Source organism: Dipodomys merriami, unplaced genomic scaffold, assembly GCF_024711535.1.
Source record: "Dipodomys merriami isolate MVZ:Mamm:240054 unplaced genomic scaffold, mDipMer1.0.p SCAF_15, whole genome shotgun sequence".
Classification (NCBI taxonomy): Eukaryota; Metazoa; Chordata; class Mammalia; order Rodentia; family Heteromyidae; genus Dipodomys; species Dipodomys merriami.
This window is the reverse complement of record NW_027202826.1, coordinates 15,927,257-15,952,347: the sequence shown is the minus strand read 5'-3', so window position 1 is coordinate 15,952,347 and position 25,091 is coordinate 15,927,257. Positions and strand designations below refer to the sequence as shown.

Sequence of the window (25,091 nt, the reverse complement as noted above, 5' to 3'; positions counted from 1 at the left end):
CTCAAGTCTCCTCATGGGCACCCACGTGTCTCCGCCCCTGTGCTCAGCCACAACCGCACCATCAGGACTGCAAAGAAACCCTGCTGAGGTTGCCAATTCAAATGTTTGTGCAGGGAAGGAATGAAAAATATGTAAACTAAAACCTGGGTAGAATCAATGAGAGGGCTCTGTCTGAAAGAATGAATATTCTACTAAAAAGCAAACAAAGCTCTGATTCATACACACAATAGTAGCATGTACGCAGCCCCATCACCAGCCCCTGAGCTTTTCATTAGAGTGGACGTAGCTAGGCAGTCTACTGAGAATGCTACCGTATCCACAAGAATCTTTGTTTTCAAGGCTAAGGCCCTGAGTGAGTGGCCTAACAAAGAGCTTGACTTTACTAGACAGTTCTGAGACTCGCCTGTGTCCTTTGGTGCCAGTGTATGGGCACCAGGCAGAGTCTCAGACCCAGAATCCTTTAGCTGGGTTAGTTATCAGCAGATAAGGAAGGAATTACTTATGAGGGATGTCTGTACTATGCTGCTGTGACAGAGAAGACAACCAATCCTGTCATGGTATAAGGATGTCAAAAGAAGAGAAGAACCTGCTTTGGTGTTCTAGAATTTAATCTCTCTCTGCATTTTGATCTTGTAAGAAGTGTTCCATGACCTACAGCATACAGAATTGGGTACCTGAAGGACAGCAAGTCTTCGCACATTCCAAACCATGCTCGCTTTATGTCTGTTGTGGGGCTTGAACTCAGGGCCTAGGAGCTGTCCCTGAGCCTCTCTGTGCCCAAGGCTAAGATTCTACCACTTGAACCACTTCCGGTTTTTGAGTGGTTAGTTGGAGATAAGAGGTTCATGGGGAATTTTCTACCCCAGCTGGCTTTGAACCACAATCCTCAGATCTCTGCCTTCTGAGTAGCTAGGATTACAGACGTGAACTAGTGCTAATGTCATTTTTAAAAGGTCATTTTTAGGTACATTTCCTCAGGAGGGAGCCATCAGAGACTTCACACATTCAGATAATTTGTTCTTCATGAGAGCTCAAGGAAGAGAAGGTGGTTCTTTTTACCCCAATTTGCCGGTGAGATTGGGGCTGACAGGTAACGTACTTCAGCAGAACTGAGAAACTGAAAATGAGAGGATTTGTACTAAGTCAGCCCGAACCCCCATAGCGGGACAATGCTCTCCTGTACGAAGGGCAGTGGGTTAGAACCCAGCTAATCACAAATCTCTCAGTCCTTCATTCCTAAGTTAAAACAACTCTGGGTGAATACAGTAGCGAAAATTCCTTAGGATCCCATCCTCTGACCTAATTAGTTCCTTTCTTTCTTAGCCACTTCCTGGCTTTGGCTCCTGCCCACTCTGCTCCATGTAACTAGCTCTTGGATGATGGTAATTCTTAATTCCTGTGAGCATTGCCACTTACCACTAGTAAATTCCAATCCTGAATTAACTTAGTTGGCGGGGTCTTTATGCCTATATTTGGGTTTACTGATAGAATGGGAACTGTAGCTGTCCTCTCAACTTTGGAAAAGGTATCCCAGTTTACCATGTTGAGTTGGCATTATACAGAAATTAATAGCCACATTGGTCTAGAAACAAGGAACTTTTTTCCCCATCTGTACAGGGCTACCTACATGGGTTTGATTACAGAAACTAATATTCTCTAAATAATGAAAAAGAGAACAAAAGAAAAAGAAAATCATACCAAGCACCAGTGGCTCACACCTGTAATCCTAGCTGCTCAGGAGTCTTGAGATCTGAGAATCACAGCTTGAAGCCAGCCCAGGCAGGAAAGTCTGTGAGACTCTTATCTCCAATTAACCACCAAAAAACCGGAAGTAGCACTGGGGCTCAAAGTGCTAGAGAACTAGCCTTGAGCAAAAAAGCTGCAGGACAGCACTCAGGCCCCGAGTTCTAGCCCCACGATCTACAAAAATAAATAAATAAAATCATAGCCTACAAAAAAGGGGGGAGGGACACCAAATTTGTAACCATTTTTAACAGGTGGGCACTTACCACATGCATAGAGCAAGCATTTCACCTTCAGGATCGCTCCATGTAATAGATATTACCATTATTCCCTCTGCAAGGAGAAGGAACGGTCCTCCTGACTTCAGACTTTGAGAAGAGGGAGCTTGGATTCACACATAGTTTAGTAACAGCAACTTCAACTGGGCCTCCATCATTGCCCATCCCACTGGCTGGGCAACGTCCCCAGTCCACTGCAACTTTGCATAGACCAATTGTCCTTCTTCATTTCTATCCAAGCTCCCACTACTCGGACTTCCCCTCAGCCTCCATGTCTACTGAGAAGATGGAAGCCATGGGATCATTCCTTCTGTCTCTGCATGCCCACACTCACCTAAGCCCCCCATCTCCTTCACTCCTGCCCTCCTCCCCTCTCTCTCCCATGAACACTTGACATTTTCAAAGGAAAAACAAAAGGCACAACTTACAAGACTACACACAATCACAATCCTGTGTTCTCTAAGGGAAGAATGACACCATTTTATTTAGGGGAATGTTTAAACAAAGCCATATACAATTTGTAACAAATACAATAGTTTGTTCCCTAGTCCTGAATAATTACAGTATATACAAATTCCATAAGGCACGGGTTCCCCGAAAGGACACAAGGGAGACTTCTTGTGAAACAGACAGACAATAAAACCCTTAGATATTGCCAACTTTTCTCCACCAAATATGGCGATTTTATTTGTTTGTTTTACAAAAGGAATCATCATTGCTTTTGATGTATTCTGGGACCAAGTTTACCAAGGAGATATAATTAATTATTGAACACGGTCAAGCTTTAAAAATAATCCTTCTTTCAATGTCTATCCACCTACAAGCAAAGAAGAGCCAGAACAGATTCAGCAACATAAAACTCCTCATGAATATGCATGACTCAAGAACATGAAATTGCGTCATTATTAAGTACTTGTTATACTTGACTACACACCAATTGAAATGTGTCAAAGGACTCCCTGTAAATTAAAAACAAAAACAAAAACATCTCTCAACATGTTTTCTGAGGGAGGAAAAACAGAATGAATGGGCACCAGTAACTTGTGAGTAACACTTTGCCAGAGATCAAAGGCTTGTCTCCTCACACACAAGTCGACGCTCTTTACTTGTGGTGAACAACCTGACATATTTCATAAATAAATATTATGCTTCATCTATTATTTTATCATCCATATATTTTACTCTCTAATCCACAGAATGGAGTTGTGCCAGACTCCAAACTGAACATAATATTTACATATACATTCTATATTTATATAATATATACACATACATAAGCTATAAACCTGAACATCTTAGCATACAAAGCTCATCTAACAACTAATAATTTAGAATTCCATTGGGGGAAAGAAGTGAGGAGAAAATCTTAGTCTTTTGAAAGTAAGCAATCAGCTACGTCACCAAATTCCAGGATCTCACCTGATTAAAAGTACCTAACCAAAAATATTAATAAAATTCACTTTCTGAGCTACTAGAAATTTTGAAATCATAAAAGATTGCTGAGATGTGAGTAGGTGGTCTTTAAGGACAATTCAGTTTTATCTAGTAGCAAAATACAGAGAAAATGTAATCATAAATAACTTCTTATTGAATGACATACTTGCTACACAGGTCGCTTCAGGTATCTTGAGAAGAATTCTAAATGTTTAATAATGAAAAATTCAAGTTGTATATTAAATGCAGGCTATTTAATTTTTCCCCAAAGCAACCAAATGAATGATATAGAAGAAATTTGGATACTATGTTAACTTCCAGATCGTCACTGGAACCCTAGAAATCTTGTTTGCCTTTGCCATGAAACACTCTGATTTGAATTTATTCATGTGCAATAAGTTACCAAAAAGTTAACAAAGTACTATCTTAACAAAACATTAAGAGAAAAACCCACCCTTACTTAAACTTACAGAAACCCAAACATTTAACTGGCATAAATGCTTCCTGATTTGTAGCTGATCTGAAGTTTCTTTCCAAGGCTCAGACAATTACCACATTTAGTTCTGCCCATATATTCTTTCTACACTATCATATATTCTTTCTAAACTATTACAAAGAATATAATTTGACACAGAGGAATGAACCTTTGTATTTCTACTGAGGTTACTTTAGTATCAGTAAGAGCAGTGTTGTGACTACAATTATATCTGAAACCATGTGTTTTGACTCTTATTTATTTTTCTTTGTACCTGTCCTGGGGCTTGAATTCGAGGCCTGGGTGCTGTCCCTGAGCTTTTGTGCTCAAAGCTAATGCTCTACCACTATTTCCAGCTTTTGGTCAATCAAATGGAGATAAGTCTCTTAGGCTTTTCCTGCCCAGGCTAGCTTCGAATTGTTATCCTCAGATCTCAGCCTCCTGAGTAGCTAGTATTACAAGCATGAGCCACCATTCAAGGACTGAGAAAATCTTTTTCCTCAGGATATGCTTGCGATCCTCCGACTGTGAACACAGCTCACAGCTCTTATTGCTGTCTTGATGAACAAGACACACCTGCAAGTCTACTTCAGAAGTGAGAATTTTCCTGCAGTTGTCCCTTTTTTAAAAGTTCTCCATCCTTCAGGCACCCTATGGTGAAATGAATTAGAAAACACTGCCCCCTGTAGTATTCTGGTAGTAATGACTTCTTTAAGGCCCAGGGCAAAGAACTTCGAAAAGCCTTGGTAGCCACTACAGAATATCTAAACAGCATAGAAAAACCACAGTAAGGAAATGAATAAAGTTGGGAAAGATGGGTGCAATTTTAAATTGTATTATATTTCTGTTGTTGAGGACGATTGGCCCTGTCTATGATTTTGCTGCACTTTATTCAAAAGTTAAAGTCGTACAGAACTAAGTGAAGAGATGCTGTATACAAGTGCCACAGAGAAGAAAAAAATAAATTAATGAAGTAGTGAAGAGCATGTCATGAGAACAAAACGAATCAGCCTTCTTATAGTGTGAAATGATCCCTTAAGATTTGCATATTCCATCCTTATCTATGCTAAAATAACCAATCCCAGTAGCCGTATTATTTTGTGGCCTTTACTAAATCTCTTCTGCTATTCCATCTTCACTTATATTTATCCTTTTTTATTTCTGATTTTTGGTTGGTCGTGGGTCTTAAACTCAGGGTCTGGGCACTGTCTCTGAGCTTTTTTACTCTATCATTTTGAGCTACAGTGCCACTTCTGGTTTTTCTGGTGGTTAGTTAGAGATAAGAGACTCAGGGATTTTACTGCCCAGGCTGGCTTCAAACAGTCATCCTCAGATCTCAGCCTCCTTCGTAGCTAGGATTTCAGGCAGAAACCCAGCTTATCTATTTTTTTTAAATTAAGATTTAGTGAAATTAGCCTAAAGGATGCTCCCTCTGTATCTTTTAATTCAGATAACAAAATAAGCAATTAACAGAAGAAACCATCCTTATCTATACAAAATAAGATGTCTGCTCATCATTCCTCATGCTTCTCAGATGGACTCCTTTGTATGTATAAGAAATAAGCCAGCCTCGCCCTCAACTTCCTCCCTAATTTAATGTCATGTTGTTCTTACAACACAATAACAAATTATCTTAAAGCACCTTGTCTTTCACACAATGCATGGCAATTTCATTTAATATTGATCTTCTGGTTTTTGAGATCACAAGTATGCACAGGTCAATTCTCGGCACATTAAAAAAAAAGAAGGAGGGGTGGGGGACTTGTATTTAATGGAAAGAAAAGATCTGCCTCACACAATCAGAAACAGAAATAGTTGGGAAGAACACCCATCAACCTTTCTGTTACAGTCACAAAAGCTTCATTTGTTCCACATTTTCCGGAGCTGTAGGATTGGTCTTGGACAGGTGGAACTTGTACCCCCGTGTGCACTCACAGAAGCAGGGCTGGCAGAGGGGCGTCAGAGCAGAGGTGGGAAGGGCCCTGCAGGAAATTAGACTATCTTTTGGGTTACAGAGTGCAATAATACCTTATCAATGGGAAAACATACTTACTCTTCCAACAGGGGTTCTGGAAAGAATTTCTGTTATCATTTAGGCTATCATTGTATAAACCTTAAAACAGCTACAACATCTGTTTTATTTTTGGCAAAAGTAAAGCATCTTTTTTAAAAAATGGCAATTGCAAAATACAGGGCTTTCTTAGAAAGCAACATGCATCGTATCTTGAACAAGGTACCCGAGCAGTTCCTCCCTCCTACAGACAAGGATGAGTCTGTACATCCAGACACTTCTCAGGGTCTATCCGGGTAGCTGTAGGAGACATGGGGTCGGACCACCCTGGAGAGCAGGATGGTGTTCAAGGCTCCCACTGCAGACGCCGCTAATATTTTTTGCTCTGCTCACAAGCAGAGAGTATCTGTTGGTCTTCTACTGAGATGCTTCTTCCTCTCACGTCAGAGCTTAATGTCCTGGGACTCTGACATTTTGGCCAGGGTTTTCTTAACCCGCAGAGCTGTCAGCCTGGAAGCGGGGTTGTGAGCCCAGCACTCTGTCATCAGTTTCCCCATCTGCCTCAGACACTGTGAAAGAGAAAGAGGAACACTGACTAACGTCAGAGAGAGAGATTTTCTGCAAGGCTGGCTCTTGAAATCTGGCTATTGGTCTGGGGGATTTTGAGGGGGGGTTATGAAGTCTCAATGGATTTCCTAAAGTACCCTTCAGACCAAGTAGAAATAAAATTGCATGAAAAATTCTTTTCATGAAAGGTGAGATTGACACAGACAGAGGTACAGGGCTTCCTGTGACAGTAAACAAGGGGCTTCGCTGATTGTACTTACACTTTGCTAGTCAGAAGCCACACCTTCGATTTCCCTTTTTTAGTTATTTTTCAGATGGTGTCTCTCTCTTTTTTTTTTTCCTGAAGTGAACCTTAGACTGAAATGTTCTACCTACACCACCAGCAGAGCTGGAATCACAGGTGTGAACCACCAGTTCCACATTTTTTTTTCAGATGCAGTCTTTTAAGCATTTTTACATGGTTCACGGCAAACCAGGATCCTGGTAATCTCAAGTAGCTGGTGCTACAGGTGTGAGCCATGGTGTCTGGCCTTTTGTATAAGCAAATATGAAAACTTCTAGAGACTCCGTATTGAACTCCATAATCTCAGATGATTTTCAACCTTAAAGACTTGATCTAAGTCTGTACTATTCAAGCAAATACAGCTATTCATAAGTCACAGTAAATTAGTATAACACTTGGCCATTTAACAATATTAATGACTTAACACAACTTTGCCAAAACTTTTCCTTGTGTTTTTTTTTCCCTGTGGTACATCAATTACTGGTTTTCTTGTTGAAAAGTACACAATTCCCTCCACTGGAAACCCTCAGTGAAGGAGTGTCAAATCACATTGACACTTATAACCATCTCAAGCTACTGTAACTAAGCCTTGTGCTTTGTGCCACAGCTCACTGGGAAATGTGCATGTTATTTAGCATTTCTGTAACTAAACACAAAGCCAGCGAGCTCAAGGTCACTTTTTAAGGAGTTTTACATTGAACCATTACTTTATACATAAGGCTCTGTGCATCTGTCTGCAGTGGGTGTGGTGCAGGTTTGGTAAGAGCCTTTTGTCTTTCTCTTAGGGGACTTCCAACTCATCTTGAATGTTTCCACCTATCAGAGACCTTTCAAACATGAATGTAATGGAGTCCACAGTTGGTGGAGTGAGACATGGGTAGGAGTCAAGAGTTAGGAGAGGTAAGGTCTATCTAGGTTACTTCCACCTGCCAGGCAGCTCCTTTGCAAGCATATTTGGTTCTCAACACCACATCCTTAGAAGCAAGCTGATATGATTTGTGCAAATCAGATCCAAGACACACAGCATAAAATCAACCAGCTTCATTAGGCCAACTTGAATTACTTCACCATATTGAAACCTCAGCTAGTCAGATTCTTACCTTTTATTCTTATCAAAATGTCAGAATAATATACCTGGGTGTGTAATTTTTAAAAAAAAGCACAGTGCTTCAAAAGCACACAGAGGAAGAAATAACAGTATTTATGCAAATAAAAAAACCACTAACATGTGGGCTTAATGCTGGCTTGTTCAATATATTTTGGAAAGAGTAAAATGAAATTAGGGGGAAATGAAAGGCACAGATTTGCCCTGCCATACAGATTTGCTCCATATACCTTTCTGCAACAAGGCAAAACACATCTCCACCAAAATAAAGCAGAATTTCAGTAGTGAGTATTTTGAATGTTGGCAGTGAGGAAAAGTCCATTAGAAGTCAGTCCAGCCAGGTGGCTAGGCCCAGCCTCACCTCATCACTACTCCAGCGGTTAGGGAAGGAGGGGCGTAGCTTCTTGATGCACACGATCTCTCTCATGTCCTCGTAAGAGGGGTCACTGGGTACCACGTCATGATAGGGAAGCTGGTACTCTTCTACTATACCTGCAAACATGTTTCTATGATTAGTATCATTATTACTGTTATTATTATCTTAGTGTTGTTGTTTTCTATGTAATGCAATACAAAACTGTTCTCCCAGGAAATAGCTGTCAATATTAGACACAGGTTCAACCTGACAATCACAAAGTCAACCTTCGAAAACTGATCCCAAAAATGCTTAATCTAATTTAGAAAGCATTGACGGGAAAACATATGAAAAAAAAATGTTATCACAAATCTCTAAGTCTTTTTCACAAATTTCCAAAGGCCAAGTTAAATGAGTACCTCATATCTGTTTCAATTTAAACAAAGCCAAACTTAAAAGAAAATCTATACAAAATCTCAATGTAAATTTATAAGACACATGGTGACTTTGTCACTACTGCTGTGTCACCAAAGCATGAGATCATGAATACCGAAAGTCTGGAAACACATCCTGTTGGAACAAAAGGTCAAACTCATATTTTTCCTGCTTAATTCTAAGAATCGTTTTTTGCACATGAAATGCTTAGAAAATTATATAGACCAAAAATACTAAGAAAAATGGTTGTTTTTTTAAGTTCAAAAGACTGATTTATATTTTTTTCTTTAAATTTTCTACTAATTCTATTTCATTTCACATTTTCTAGTAGCCCATTTCTACTTTTTTTCCCTCCTGCCCTTTAAGATGTCTTCTTTTTAACTTCATCGATGCAATAATTCTATGTGACCTCTATTCACAACTGATAAGAGGGCCATGTTCTGAACAATCTTTCCACATTCTATTCTAAGCCATATTTTATACATAGTTGAGATTTTCACCTGGAGCAAGATGAGATCAACAAGTTGGAAGATTATGCACATCATTAGATTCACTGGAGGAAGGCTCTGGCCAAATCTGGGGTCCATATTATGCCTTCCTTATCAACAAAGACCCATATAAAATCACATCAAACCAGAGGTTCAAAGGTTTTATCAGATTACTTCAACCCATTAGTGGCTCAACATTTGTGATTATCTGGTATCACTACAGAGCACTCTCCTACATATTATTTATGGCTATATTTCCTTTCATTGTGTTTCATTATCTCAGTAGATGATAGGCAGATAGACAGACAGATGAAAGATAGATTGCCAAGCCCAACACATATGAGATCTGAGATCTCACTTCATTTCAGTTTTACCTCTCTTGAACTCTCAAGGCAATGGTCCTTGAGAAGGTAAGGACCATACCTCTTCATCCATTTCCTATTTTTTTCCATGTTGGTGCCATTACTTCAATGGACAGTGAGGTAAACTACCCCAGACACAGAAAAAGCCAACCACTGAAAATTATGGATCAATCAAATCTAGGCTTTGACTTATAACCCTTACTTCACACAGTCCTCAAAAATTTCCATGCAGCCAGACACCAATTGCTTATGCCCATAGTCCTAGTTACTCAGAAAGCTGAACTCTGAGGATTGAAGGAAAACCAGAAGGGGAAAAAGTCCCCAGGACTCTGCCTGCAAATGACTAGCAGACTGGAGTCATGGCTCAAGTGGTAATGTGCCAGCAGTGAACAAACAAACAGAGCGCAAACATGAAGCCCTGAGTTTAAGCCTTGGAATAAGAAAAAAAAATCCCACATAAGCTGTCATTTAATTCTTGGTTTAAAATCTCCAAACTCTCCTTCCCTGTGATTTCAAAGTTGGAAAAGCCTGCATCTGTTGTGTCTCCAATACCAAACACCTGGACCAGAAAGACATGCCCAGAAATCTGTTCATCTTCATAAAGAATGAAAATTCTGTGTTTTACCTCTGGAAAAGAAAAGGCTTTTTTTTGAAAGCCTACCATACCCCAAGCAGAGTATGCAAAGGAATTTACCTTAGGAAATTCCAAAACTTTTGTGTGTTGTACTAATACATCCTGTCCACAATGAGGAAACTGAGTTCAAAGGGTGAAGTACAGACCATGCAGCTGGTCTAGAGCAGGGCAATAAACTCTATCCTCAGAGAAATGTGTCAGACTCCTTAGGATCCTTCTCAAGTCTTCATGTGTAAAGTCAGCCAATGCAATTCAGGCTGTATTTCCTACTCAAAGCTATCTTGCTTCTGAGCTGAGGTCATTTCTCTTACATCCTCCTGTCATCTTCACTTTCCAATGCAGACTATCTTGTGGGCATACTTACTCTAGATGTTCTAAAAAAATTATAAAAGTATTCTTGTACTCGGGTATACCTTTGATTTTTTGTCTTTATAAAGTATAAATAGATAATTCAGAAATAGTCTCTTCCTTTCTTCACCAAGCAGGAAATCAAGGCACAGAGGCAATCAGTCAATATGCATTTTGGTTCATTCTTTCATACTTCATTCTTATGATGCAATGTTTATTTATTCACTATCTGGCTAACAAAAGCTTCCTGTCTTAACTTTCTCCTGGACTTAAGAGCTCTGTCACTTCAAAGGGAATGTGTTTTGCTTCCTATTGCTTAGAGGTTCAAAATCCTCAAAGTTAGTAGAAGTTATGTATCACTGAAAAACGAGTATTTCTGCATCTATGAATATGAATGCTTGTCCAGAGTAAATCTTCCATCTCTATGTTTAAATATGAATCTAAATATGTTGTGTTCAATTAACCAAAGTGAAAATTAGTAAGCATTGTTACTATGTGCTAAGTGCTATTCACGGACTCTACACAAGAATTCACTCTCTGTGTACTTATTGAAACCCCATAACCATGTAAAGTGGATACAGTAGTGCACCTTATTCTTAAGAGAACACGGAAACAAATCTATGCCTGAAAAGGAATAGCAGGGACAAGAATAATTCCTTGTACTAGTTACATACACACCGCAACCCAGCGCAAGTTCAAATTTTTCTCAGGAGTTCAAACTGGCCATTATGAAGAACAGTAGCAGTAGCAAGCTTTTAGTTTTTAGTTGTATTAATTTACTTTAGTGCTATTATAGAGGTGACGGACAGAGGGATTACCATTACTTGAGTGAGGTCATGAGTACATTTCCTTTCGTACAGTGTCTTCTGTTCACTCACTCTCTCCCAGTCCTTCCTTCCTGTCATCTGTCAAGTCATATAGTTCACTTTCATCAGTGTCTTGTGAGCTCCAATGAGTAGCAGGCTTTTTAAATGATTGTAACCATTTGCAGAATAGCATACCTGCCATATTCTGTATTTGATCTGACTTTTAAAAAGAGGTAGAAACTACTAGAAAACATTGTACAGCAGTAGTCAAAATGGTTCAGGGAATACTATTTTTGTATATTAAAGGCTCTTTTAATTATAATTGGTCTTATTTAGAGAGTCTTTTTTTTTTGCTTGTAGAAAAACCATGAATAGTAACAGTATTCTGAATTGCTTCTTTTGTATATATAAAAAGAACTGTTTCCAAATTGTTTTATGAGGAAGTTTTATAGACAATAAAGAAATGAATTAAGGAATGGGTACCCCCATTTCATGTTTGTTTCTAGAGTCATGTCTGCCTAGGATATGATAAGGGAATGGGTTCTGGGGTTGGAAACAAGGCTCAGAAGGTGAGAGAGAAAGAAAGCTTTAAGGAATAGAAAGGGGACTGACTTGATGAATGGAGCAATTTCAGGAGGAAGAACACAAGAGAAAAAAAAGGAGACACAAAGATTAGCCGAGGATGCCCTTTGAAAAGGCAAGGGACTGTCTGCGAGGAAACCTTAGTGGTAGATGGAGAAGAGGAGGCTGTCAAAGATTATTCTAACATGTCAGATATTTCCTGGAAAGACTCTGACTGCATCAACGGATATAAAGGAGAAAAGTAAAGCAAACCTGATTTAGTAGACATTACGATAACATGGGCTTCTGAGGAGAAAGGGTTTATAGCATCTCTTCTCGTAGCTTTTCAAAGACATCACTGTTTCTTACCTCCTGAAACACATCTCCTAGCCACCTCCCACAGGATGAGTCCAAAACTATACATGTCGGCCATGATGTAAGACTGGAAGTGATTTCTGTTCAAGCACTCATCCAGCACTTCCGGAGGCATATAACGCTTGGTGCCAACTCTCGTGTTGGGTGGGATGTCAACTTCATTTGTGTCACTGAGGAAAAGGTAACAGCAAAGAATTATCGGCATCAAACAGGCCTAACAAATGACAAGTCATCCAGGTGATCCTTGAAACAGGTGCTTTCATAAAAGGTGGATTAAAAAAAAAAAAACTTCCTGGAAATAAAACATTTCGTAGAAAGAAAAAAACAAAGAGAAACATTTCTGGCCAAAAATCACCTGAAACAGTCCCATAGTATTATGTAAACAGTCACAGGGCAGATGAGACCAACTCAGAATGTAGATGTAACACATAAAAGTTGCTTCCTACAAGATCAAATTAGAACTGTTTTGCTAAATATCTTTAAAAATACGTTTCCTCCCTCTGTATTTTAGATACAACATAGTTGTTTGTCTGAGACAGTCCTGTGTTAGGAGGTTTTCGTTGTTATTGTTCTACAGTTCTGGGATGTAACCCAGGGACTTCGATATGCAAGAAAGGACTCTACCACTGAGTTATACCACCAGTCTGATGCCGTATGTTTTTAACGTAGAAATGCTTTTCAGCTTCATCCTATTTCTTCTTTTTTATTTTTATTTAATAGTTGTACAAAGGAGTGACCGTTTAACAAATCAGTTTATGAATACAATGCATCTTGTTCAATGCCACCTATTTCAATGAGACAGTATTTTTAAAGCAAGATATAAGGCTTTTTTATTGTGAAAATACGGTACAGAGGGGTTACAATTACATGGGCAAGATAATGAGTACATTTCTTTTTTTTTTTCTTTTTTTTTGTTTTTGTCGGCCGTGGGGCTTGAACTCTGGGCCTGGACGCTGTCCCTCAGCTCTTCAGCTCAAGGCGAGCGCTCTACCACTTGAGCTACAGTGCCACTTCCGGTTTTCTGGTGGTTTATTGGAGATAGGAGTCTCACGGTCTTTCCTGCCCGGGCTGGCTTTGCTGGCTTTGAACCGCAATCCTCAGATCTCAGCCTCCAGAGTAGCTAGGATTACAGGCATGAGCTACCAGCACCCGGCTATGAGTACATTTCTTATCAAGCATTGTAGCCTCCTCCTTTGTTTCCCCTTCCCATCCTCCCCCCGCCCCACCCCCAGATATAAAGCTTTTTAACTTTAATTTCATTTTTAAAAATGTAGTGGGAAGGTAGACTTAAAATTTTCAAACACTTTGATAAGGAAGGAAAACAAAATTAAAATTCTCTATTTTCACTAATGTTTCATGGAACAAATGGCCTTGTGTGTGCGCGCGTGTGTGTGTATGTGTGTGTGTGTGTGCGTGTGTGTGTGTGTGTGTGTGTGTGTGTGTGTGTGTGTGTGTGTGTGTGTGTGTATGCATGTACATACTGGGGCTTGAAGTAGGTGCTGTCCCTTAGCTTTGGTGCTCAAGGCTGGTGCTCTACCATTTAAGTTACATCTCCATTTCTGGCTTTTTTGCTGGTTAATTGGAGATAAGAGTCTCACATGGGCTGGGAAGGTGGCTCAGTGGTAGAGCGCTTGCCTTGCATGCATGAAGCCCCTGGGTTTGATTCCTCAACACCACATAAGCAGACAAAAAAAAGCTGGAAGTGGCGCTGTGGCTCAAGTGGTAGAGTGCTAACCAGGCCTAGAGTTCAAGCCCATGACTGGACCTGAAGAAAAAAAGAAGAGTCTCATACTTTCCTATTTGGGCTGGCTTCAAGCTCCAATTCTCAAATCTCAGCTTCCTGAGTAGCTAGGATTATATGTGTGAACCACTGATACCCATTTTGTAGTTTTATTTAAAAAAAAGAAAGGATGATCATTAAAATTTGACTCTGTGGTTGGTTTATTGTTGCTTTCCATAGACTTAGGGGGAAATAAACACTGGAAGATACGGTCCCAAATGGCAGCCTCCACTTCAGTGCTAAGTGAGCTACAACCAGGGTTTGGAGCCCACACTGGCAAATCACTAAACCACTGGGCTGACGGTGAGGTAAAACATGTAAGATTCTCTCAGGTCCTGGGATGTATGAGACACTTAATTAGTGCATGAAAGTAAAGAAATAAAGATGTAACACCAATACTCCCAAGTTGATCAAAGGAAGAAATTATTAAAGAGAAATTCTTGGATAATCCCCAAATATCTATCATAAGCATTTAGTATGTTCTTAAAAAGAAAAACCCCAATCCACTTCCACCCACAAGGTGTCTTGTATATACAGAGGGAAACAGTGAACTTTAGATGAAAGCAGGAAACTCCTGTTCACAGTAATCTTTGTTATGGATAATTTAAAGAGGAAAAAAATAAATCTTTGATATATAAAGGCCATCAGATGAGAGAGTGCCATTATCTCGGGGCATGAGAATTTTGTTGAACAAATTAATTTTGTAAAAGATAACTATGAACCAAATGGCAAATGCCTTTAGCACTATGTTTTGACAACAAGCATGTTAATTATAATCAATTTGTGTCTGATCTATAAATATTCTCTCAAATGTTAGAGCTCAGCTCCCTTCTCAAACAGGTTTCCATGCTGGAAAGTACTTCAATTGCATTTCTCCACTTGGCAGTGATATCTTTTTCCTTGTTCTCAGATAATGGCAGAAAAAAAGTTGAGCTTGTATTCATCTTCAAGGCCCCAAATAGAAATTAAATTGACTTAATACTAGAATGCCACAAATAAAAGGAAGGAAAATAGAATTGGTTAATATATGAGGAAGGTAGAGAATCAGAAGAAATGGGTCAAGGGCAAGGAAGGGAGCATAAAAGATCATCAGGGTGTCTGCAGCTTGATCTAGCCACTTTTTGCACAGAGGAGTAGAGAGGGGTGAGCCACCAAGGTTGACAGGAAAAGATGCACATCACAGAAGAGGCGTGGAGGCAGTGAAAAAGACTCCAAAGTTACAAAATAATTCCAGTAGCTACGTTATACGCAGTCGGAGTACAAGGTCATAGCAGAAAATATAAACAGGATATTAATGACTTCCACAAGGAGAAAAGCGAATAAAGTAGGGAAGTCAACACAACCAGACTACCTTCAACACTTTATTTCTCTCAAAAAGGAAGACCAGAGGATAATAAGATAAACTCTTAATATTTGTTAATATTAAAATACCCTAAGGAGCATTTCTAAAATAGTATTTTGTGTTTATATTATCATATATATATGTATATTATTAGTCAAAAGAACCTAGCAGAATTAACAACTGGAAAATGTACACATCAATTGGATGTCCATGGATCATGGAATCATACCTCCAGAAGAATGGGATAGGAGAACTTAAATTCCAGGCCAGCCTGGGCCAAACAAACAAAATAGTGGGACTTCCATCTCAACTACTACCTATAATGGCTTACACCTAGCTATGCAGAAGGATGAGAAACAGAGAACCGTGGTTGTAATTTGGGCATAAAGTTCTGGGGACCTCATCTCAACAGAAAAATAAACCTGAGCATGGCTTATATACATTTCCCATCTCAGCAGGAAGCAAACATCAAATCACGCTCCCGACTGGCCACTCATTTTGCTGGCATCTGGATCGTCCTCAGTCAGGAGACCTGTACAACAGCCCCAGTCTTCGCAGTAGACCTTCTATTTAAAATTCAGTACCAGACAGGCTGCAAGCTACAATTTATTTTGCCCCCTAAGAAAATATTTTACCCTGACAGGGAAGTACCAGAGGAGTTGTTTGATTCTCTAGAGTGAAACACGAAGAGCTATGTGATTTCTCTCAAGGCAGTTTGTGTGTTATTCTTTCTTCTTCCCAAGGCAGGCCAAGGTAATAGTGATGTTTGCCAGGGACCACCTGAATTAAATCTCAGCTGCATTAGCCTTTGCATCACGTTTGAAAGAATGCACAGAGAAACCAATACAGGGCAAGAAAAGTTCAAGAGCAAGAAATCTCCAAGGAAGTCTCCTCCCGGCTCCTTGCCTAGAAATCTCCCAGAAAGGACTTAAAAGCCTAACAGAACACTTACCATCATGTAGACAACTAAGTAAGGACTAAGCTCTCACAGGAAGTTAACATATAAAAAGTCTGAAAATTCAACAGTGGTTTGCCTTGGATACTTCCTGCAATAAAACACTAAACATCTGTGCTTTGCAAGCATGTACTTCACATACACTCATACACATACACACTCTATAAAACAATCAGAAAATGAGAAAAAAAAACAAAGAAACACATAACGATATAAAGTGAGTTTAAACATTAAGCTAAAAATCTAAAAAGTGCAAATTTCAACAGATACAAATAAGAGCTTGGCTCCATTGGCTCATGCCTGCAATCCTCGCTATTTAAGAGGCTGAAATCTGAGGATTTTTATCAGAAGCCATCTGGGCAAGAAAATCTGAGCAACTCTATGTCCAATTAGCAGGGGGGGAAAAGCCAGAGATGGGAGCTGTGTTCAAGTAGTAGAGCACTAGCATTAAGCAAAAAAGCTCAGAGACAGGGCCTTAAAGCTCAAGCCCCCAGATAGGCATCAAAAAATAATAATAATAAAAGAATAAGGGGGCTAGGAAGGTGGCTTAGTGGTAAAATGTTTGCCTTGTATACATGAGGCCCTGGTTTGATTCCTCAGCACCACGTAAGCAGAAAAAGCCAGAAGTAGCGCTGTGGCTCAAGTGGTAGAGCACTAGCTTTGAGTTGAAGAGCTCAGGGACAGTGCCCAGGCCCAGAGTTCAGGCCAGATGATGGACCAAATAAATAAACAAACAAACAAACAAATAAATAAATAAAAGAAACAATCTCAAAAGCTCTCCAATATCACCTTCACTTATGGAAGAGGAAAGTGAAGTTTCCTATACACAAATGCCCAGCTGATCTTTAGTTATTTAATTCTAGACAGCACACACCTGAGCTGCCATTCTCATAAATTTGGGAATCTTTACTGTATGGGGTCACTTTACTTCCTAGCGTCTGAGTTTACCTGAAAGTTGAGATGTGATTCAGTTAATTCCCCTAACAATAAACAGAATGAAGTTTCAGAAATGCACTACCGACTTCCTTTGTCTTAAGGTCAATAAAGGACATGAGGTCTCAGTTAGTTTGCTAGGCCTACATGTATCGATTTTAAACAGTTGGAATACAATGGGTGGCTCACTGTGTCATGTCAAATGGGAAATATATTGAATTTGGCATGAATCCTGTTCTCACGATGCCCAGACACTAGCAAGAGAGATGAAGCCAATATCAAAATAATTAAAATACCAGGCAGACAAGGACCAGGAAATTACTACAGAGATGTAGAAGGCAGTGTCATTACTCCTAATTGCAGCCAGACACAGCAATTTGAGGCAACTCTGAGACTAGATTAAGGTTCACAGCGAAGCAGGGAACCTTCTTTGCTAGAGATGATGCCATCAAAAGCCAGGCAGGGATGAGATTGGGTTACATAAGGAGAACAAAGAAAGAATGCAGTTTAGTCAAAGAAAGCAAATGAAGTGGCCACAGTGGCTCACTCCTGTAATTCCAGATACTTGAGAGGCTGACATCATCATCAAGTCCAGACAAAAAAATGCATAAAACCTCATCTCAACCAACAGCCGAGAGTGGTGGTGTGTGTCTGTCACCGGACTACACAGAAAGTATAAATAGAGGATTGCTGTCCATGCCTAATCTGGCAAAAAAAAAAAATTGAGACTCTTTCAAAAACATACCCAAAACATAAAGGACTAAGGGCATGGATCAAATGGTAGAGCTCCTACCTATGGAGTGAGAAGCCCTGAATTTTGAGTGAGGCAAAGAAGAGCAAAAAGACAAATAGCACATGGTCTCCCTGATATGCAGATGCTAAAGCCAAAATGCAAGGCAATATGGAAAAGTAAATAGGACTTGAGAAACAAAGGACTTCCATGCATGTTGTCATATCATTGCTAAATGACTCCCTGTTCTTGATCACATATATGATGTATATATATATTTATATTTATATTTATATATGCACACTACTGAGGGAAGCTAGGAGGAGGACACAGAATCAGAGGGAAACAGGAAAACATACAAGAGGGGTCCATCAGCTGCACTGGACATAGATGAAAATGAACTAAGCAACTCAAAGACAGCAGTGGGAAGGGAGGGAATGAGAGGGAAAGAGGGACCAGCTTACACTGAGCAAAAGGAAAGAAATGTACATATCATCTAATGTGGAAAAAATAATTGTATTGTCAAAGCTCATGGAATTCTAAACTTTATAAGACCATGATAATGACAATTTGCCTTGTGAAGGTTCACACTACTGTGAAATATGTGAAATTTATGTAATCACCTAATCTCAATTTTAAAAAAAGAAAACAGTGAGAGAGGGTGTGAGTTAGGAGCAATGGGTGACAACGTTGTCAGACACTTTGTATTCATAGACTGTTTTGTAGAATGGGAACTTCTTTGTACAGCTACTTAAAGAAAAAAATGAAAAAAAAAGAAAAAAGAAAACTCCAATACCACTAAAAATAAATGTTGCCAAAGATGAGTTGTGTTGGTGAGAAAAAGCCTGAAGAAAAGCCCAAGATCAGAAAACAAAGAGACCAACTAAGTTTTAACCCAACGTCACAGGAAACTATGAAAATATGATGTCCTCAATTATGCTTCAAGAAAATCAATCCAGCAATGGCATGGAGAAGAGATGGAAGAGCAGAAAGAAAGAGGTGAAGATATAGCAACATGCCTCAGTCTAGAACCTAGAAAAATGGCAGAGAGGGCCCCAAATGAACCAGGTAAGATGGGAATGTCAATTGATGAGAATAAAAGAATCCATTTAATTGAGCGAATCAAACATAAGGGAACAGAGGAAAAATGTGAGCTACCCTATGTTTTCGAATGGATCGATTTCACGAGGAACTAGAAAGCAACAGCAGACCATCTCACAGTAGGTAAAGACGCAAAGGCAAAAGGTAAGCGGGGAAGAGGAGAGACAGGCAAGTCTTGGCCTCAAAAGCATGACACGAGAAGACGAGGGGAGCGATTTGGGCACTGTGGATGGGGGGTGTCAAGAAGATGGTGATTTGTGTGTCACCATTGGTCCTCTCCATAAAGAAGTGGCAGGGCAGGGGGAACAGAAGTCAAAGCACAAGACATCAAAAATGACTAGGATGGACAAAGCAGAGTGCCTTTGGACCTCTTTGGAGAATTTCAACAGGTCATGGAAGGATAGAGAGAATCGATTGAGATCGATGGAAAATAATGATGGGAAATTTCTTTGCGATGAGACTTTAAAAGGGTTGCAGGTCACAGGAAAGAATTCAGAAGGGAGAGGGGATTTCATAATCTTTATTGGCAGAAGGTTCATATTTCTCACTTAAATTTATAGCCACCCTCACTTTCCTGGCTTGGTTTTTATAGATCAACTTCAATTTGCCATTTCTAAAAATAACAGATCTGTGGTCTGTTATTAACTCACACCTCCAGAGTTTACTTGCAAGTAAACATACCAACTCATTAGTTTCACTTCCCAAGCTTTTAATCACAGTTGTGACTTTTTCTCCATTATTCTTCTCTACATGCTACAGAATCTTTAAGGAAAATCCATGCTGGTCCAATCATATAATAAAGGCCATGCAACAGCTGTTTTTTTAAGAAGGTAGTTATATGATGATTTTTGTGCACTCTTGGTTGGAAAACTCCTTTTGTTTTATATTCAGAACAGAGGAACCATTCACTCTCATTAGATCACATTGGAGATGAAAGGAATGACTCCAATTAAAGAGGAGGTAATAGAAAATAGAGCTTGAAGAACGAGGGACCTGAAGCTTCCAAATTGAGCAACCAACACCTCAAGGAACCCACAGGAGTCTAACAGCCACACCCCACAAGACTGGCTACATTTATAGCCAGTGCTTAAGTTATAGTATAATAAACCAAATGTGTTTACTTTATTAGTTGCTAAATGTTTCTCAAAAATGTGTATGGTAACTGGGTGCCATTGGTTCATGTCTATAATCCTAGTTACTCAAGAGCTTAAGATTGGAGTTTGAGACCAAAAAAATTACCTAGATTCCATCTCCAAAATACAACCCTCCCTCCCCCCAAAAAAGCAGTGCCAAAAGTTTGGCCAAAGCAGTTGAGTACCAGTCCAGCAAGAGTGAGAACATGAGTTCAAATCCTAGTAGAGCCCAAAACAATACAAGGCCCAGTGAACAAAAATGGTTATGGAAATAATCTTTCCTATACCGCACAGAAGAAATAAATAGTTGCCTTTTTCACTCTAAGACCTGAAACTTCTTCCTATTACCCACAGATTCCCAGGAGTATGTTACCTCTATTCCTTAGAGCTTAATGACAGCTACAATCCTCTGACATCTAGTCCCTAAATTGGGTCATGGCTGAGGACTGGTGCAAACACTGCGTCACAAGGAAAATATTTGGGGGTGTTTTTCATCCCCCGCTCCCACAGCTGGAAACGGATAAACTTCCATCTGTCTAAACAGATGATCTGCAGCATGTATCATCTATGAAAACTGATAGAAAAGAATCTGGAAGGTATAATTACTTGCTTGGATACTAACCTAATAAATTTAACAGCCAGGCCCAGGTCAGCGATACAGCAAGTCCCGTTTTTCTTCACCAAGATGTTCTTACTTTTCAGGTCTCGGTGGGCAATTGCTGGTTTGCCTTGGGTACTGAAGATTTCTGTATGTATGTGACACAAGCCACTGACGGCAGAGTAGGCTAACTTCAGCATGGACTTAGTATCTAGAGTGGTCGACTTCAGGTAGTCATAAAGCGAACCATTTTCATGGTAATCTGTGATCAGATACAGCTGGGTCCAGGACCCAGTCCCTTTAATATCTGCAGCAATGAAACCTTTAGAGGGAACAAAAAAAAAAAAAAAGATTAAAAGAATTGGGAGGAAGAAGTTTGCAGAACAGAATTGGGATTTATTCCTATTTTCAAATACCACTTTTTTTGTTCACAGATATCTTTTGTTTAGCATCTTACTTAGCTTTCTGTGGCCATGATGGTATTAAACCATTCATACCACAGATAATTGAACTTCTAAGAACAGAGCAAAATTGAGGGTTTGGAAAAGGAAACATAATCCTTTTTCTGATCATCCATTGATATTTCAATTCATTTGTGCCTTTACAATGACATATAAGATATTGTTCACCAAACCATCGCTTGCGTGAAGAAAGCTAGACTTCTGTGCCTTCTACTAGAATTCCAGACAGACCACATCCTAGCCTGAAAAAAGGAGATGTGAATTGATTCTCAACATAAATCTTTGACATAAATAAACACTGCAGATAAAATGCCCGCAGGGTATAAATGTTTCCTAACACTTACACAAAAATATGCCTCTCCAAATCCCTAAGAAATTCTACTATTACTTTTGCATTTCCTGTTTCTGAAGAAAAAGCCCATTGGTTGAGTGTTCCATTTCCAGACTTTCCCCCATTCACAGAAGTGCGTCTGCCAACCTCCTGTGAAGTCTCTCATTACACGATTACAGGTTCATGACAAGAAGAAACTTTCTATCAGCTTCCTAACAGGTCCATCCAGTCAAAGGAGCTAATATGCAAATTAAAAAGTAAAGGATAAGAGAAAACTAGGAACCCTTGAACACTGCTGCCCAGATTTTCACTCACCCAGAATGTTTTCGTGCCTCATCAGCACCGTCTGGTATATTTCTGTCTCTCTGAACCAGCTGGCCTCCTCAGTGGTGAAGAATACTTTCACAGCTACCTTTTCTCCACGCCACTTTCCCATCCACACTTCTCCATAGCGACCTTTTCCAATCTGTTTCACCATCTGAATCTGCTTAGCTATCGTCCTTTGGACCTGAGAAATCCAAAACCACTCTGTTAGTGGTTTTGCAGCATTACAGATTAGCTTAATTTCTTTTCCCCTCCAGACAAGAAACAATTTACTGCTTGTAAAAGCATTTAGTGCTTTATTTTTTTGCTATATGGATGAGTTATTTGTCTTTATTTATTAATGTCCTCTTTTAAACATTTTTCAGATTGTGGATTCCGAATGACCAAAACATTGCTTCTACATGATCAAACACTTCATTGTACCTCTCACAATTTTTGTAGAGAAAAATGGTACGGCACCTGACAGAACAGAATGCCTGCAATTCCATACTAATGTCTTACTAATAACAGAAACATTCAAACACAATTAAATATGACACACCATGGTGTACATAAAGAAATACCGGAAAGGTCAGAGCAGAAACAAAAAGCATGAGAGACAGAGAAGAAAGAAGGGACAGAGAGAAGGAGGAAGAGGTATCAAGGAAGCAAAGACCAGAGTAGAAAACTAAACATATTAAGTAAATATAAATGCCAAGTTGGTGTCAAGCAGAGAACAAAACAAACAGTAGGACGTAGAGTCTAAACCTCAACTGCTTTGAAACTACAGGAATCTTTTCTAGGACTTCAGCATTAAGCTGGGATTTTCAAATAGTACTGAATTTGCCCTTGGCTGGTACCAAGCCATGGCTCCCAGCAAACCAAAATACAAATCTGCCCTTGATGAAATGGTTCTACATCTATTACTAAGTAAAAAATAAACTCCCCCACAAAACCTTAGCCCTCACACAACTTAATCCCAGATATAATGTAAAAAAGAAACTGTAATGCATTGTTTGACTCACAAAAAAAAAACAGAGAAAAATCTCCAAGATGGTGGGAAGTGAAGGAAGAAAAGAAAGAAAACAGAAGATGAAAAGGAAAAAAGATCTTATAGAATAAATTCCTTAAAACAAATGGAAATAATGACTATAATTGAAAATCAACAGCAACAACCCACCAGAATTTAATACCTTCAGATTTTATATTGTAATTTATCAGATATGAAATGCCAAGTAACTACATGGTATGTTTAAGATATAGAAGATCAAAAAGTGAACATGAAGACATTATTGAAGACATTTTCAAAGTAGAACAGTTGTCACAATAAAAAGGACAAAACAAACAAGTAAAACAATAGACTATAAAGAAATACTAGTAAGAGAAAGTTATGCTAACAAGTCATTCAGTAAGCTTTAAAGAGACTGAAGAATTATAGCATGCAGCAAAGAAAAAAATGGAGTTAAGTAATTCAAAGCCAAATGTTTCTGCATATATGATATTTACCCGACCTACACTTTTGTCAGTGGTTCTATAAAGCAAAGGACTAATATCTGTGGTAATTTGTAGAATTTATAGACATAAAGAAGTAGCATAGTGGAGCTGGGTAGTACACGCTTGTAATCTGAGTAGGGGGGATAGGAGGGGAAGGATGCAGGGCAGTTATGGAGTTCATAGTCAGCCTGAGCTACACAGTGAGAACTTGCCACCAAATAAATAGGGCTGAGGTCAAGTCTGGCTTGTGTAAGGTCCTATGTTCAATCCCCAGCACCAAAATAAAACACAAACAGTAGGAAGGAAGGAAGGAAGGAAGGAGGAAGGGAGGGAGGGGAGGGGAGGGAGGGAGGTGGGTGAATATGGTCACCAACAGGTGTGAAAATTGAACAAGGATGCTTTTTTTTTTTTTTTTTTGGTTAGTCATGGAGCTTGAACTCTGGGTCTGGGCGCTGTCCCTGAGCTCTTCAGCTCAAGGCTAGTGCTCTACCACTTGAGCCACAGTGTCCACTTCTGGCTTTTTCTGTGTATGTGGTAATGAGGAACCCAGGGCCTCATGCTTGCAAGGCAAGCACTCTTCCATTGAGCCACCTTCCCAGCCCCATAAGGATGCTTTTTGAAGTTAATTTGGGAAGGGCCAGGGGTTACAGAAGAATGATGGAGGGTGAGTCTGGTCACGATACATTGATATGGACATGCCAAAATAAAACTCTCCATACAACTAATGGTTGTTAAGAAAATAGAAAAATTAAAAACAGAGGAAGAAAGAAGGCCTGTGAAGAGCGGAGGTGTTAAAATGTTACAGCCACAAAATAACACAGAAAGATCTGAGATTTTAGGAAGGAAACATCCCAGTAATAAGAGGAGTTAAAAGGAGGAAACAGAAGTAGAACCAATCTAACAGCAGGTGTATTTAATTCATTAAAACCAAATGGAAGTTTACTATTTGTACTTTTCTTTAAACATAAAGTGTAATGCTACAGAGTCACAAACACACTAATGGTAGCTGTGGCATATTAAGTTGTAAAACTAAGCTATTTGATCATTACAGAAGTTTTTTTTTAATCTTTAATCTGAAGCACCATTATTTTGATCAGAATGATTAAAACAGTTGCTTAAGTTCTTAAAAAAAAGGTCTCAAAACTAATAGAGGAAGTGGCGCTGTAGCTCAAGTGGTAGAGCGCTTGCCTTGAGCTGAAGAGCTGAGGGACAGTGCCCAGGCCCAGAGTTCAAGCCCCACGACCGACAAAAAAAAAAAAAAACTAATAGAGAAGATATTAAAAATAATGGAGACTAGGAAGATATTTGTCATTAAAATGATTACCATACTGAACTCAAAAATCTCACATTATGGTTCCCAAAAAGAATCAAGTAGCTTTTTCATTGAAGTCAATGCCTTGTATATGGTATAGTCTCCCATCAAGTTTGACAGTACTGACCAGCCGAACATTAAACCCCTTCTGAATGGAAAAGGTCAGCCTTCAACCTGAAACCTAACCCTGCAGCTGAAATGTAGACTTCTTCCTTTGTCAAAGTTCTCAGATCCTAGATGAGCGCAATACTTCTGCCTTCAAAAGCCAGGCCAAAGTGCAGTAATGCTATCCACACCGAAAACAGAGGGAAGATGGTCCCTCGTTTAAGGTTTTGTAACCCGCTCTTCATCAGGATGT

The 25,091-nt window shown here is 39.3% G+C and overlaps 1 protein-coding gene across 7 annotated transcripts in view; it reads right to left on the bottom strand.

The window, feature by feature from the left end:
* Positions 1-2,474: 2,474 nt before the first annotated feature.
* Bmpr1b (bone morphogenetic protein receptor type 1B) overlaps positions 2,475-25,091 on the bottom strand; it is a 301,468-nt gene continuing 278,851 nt past the window's right edge. For all 7 annotated transcript variants that reach the window (XM_070022299.1, XM_070022297.1, XM_070022296.1 and 4 more), the window contains 5 exons: positions 21,940-22,132; positions 20,857-21,154; positions 12,255-12,430; positions 8,258-8,388; positions 2,475-6,510 (listed from right to left, as the gene is read on the bottom strand). In XM_070022299.1, coding sequence (XP_069878400.1) covers positions 6,385-6,510; positions 8,258-8,388; positions 12,255-12,430; positions 20,857-21,154; positions 21,940-22,132 — 924 coding nt within the window. In that variant the 3' untranslated portion in view covers positions 2,475-6,384. The remainder of the gene's footprint in view (positions 6,511-8,257; positions 8,389-12,254; positions 12,431-20,856; positions 21,155-21,939; positions 22,133-25,091) is intronic.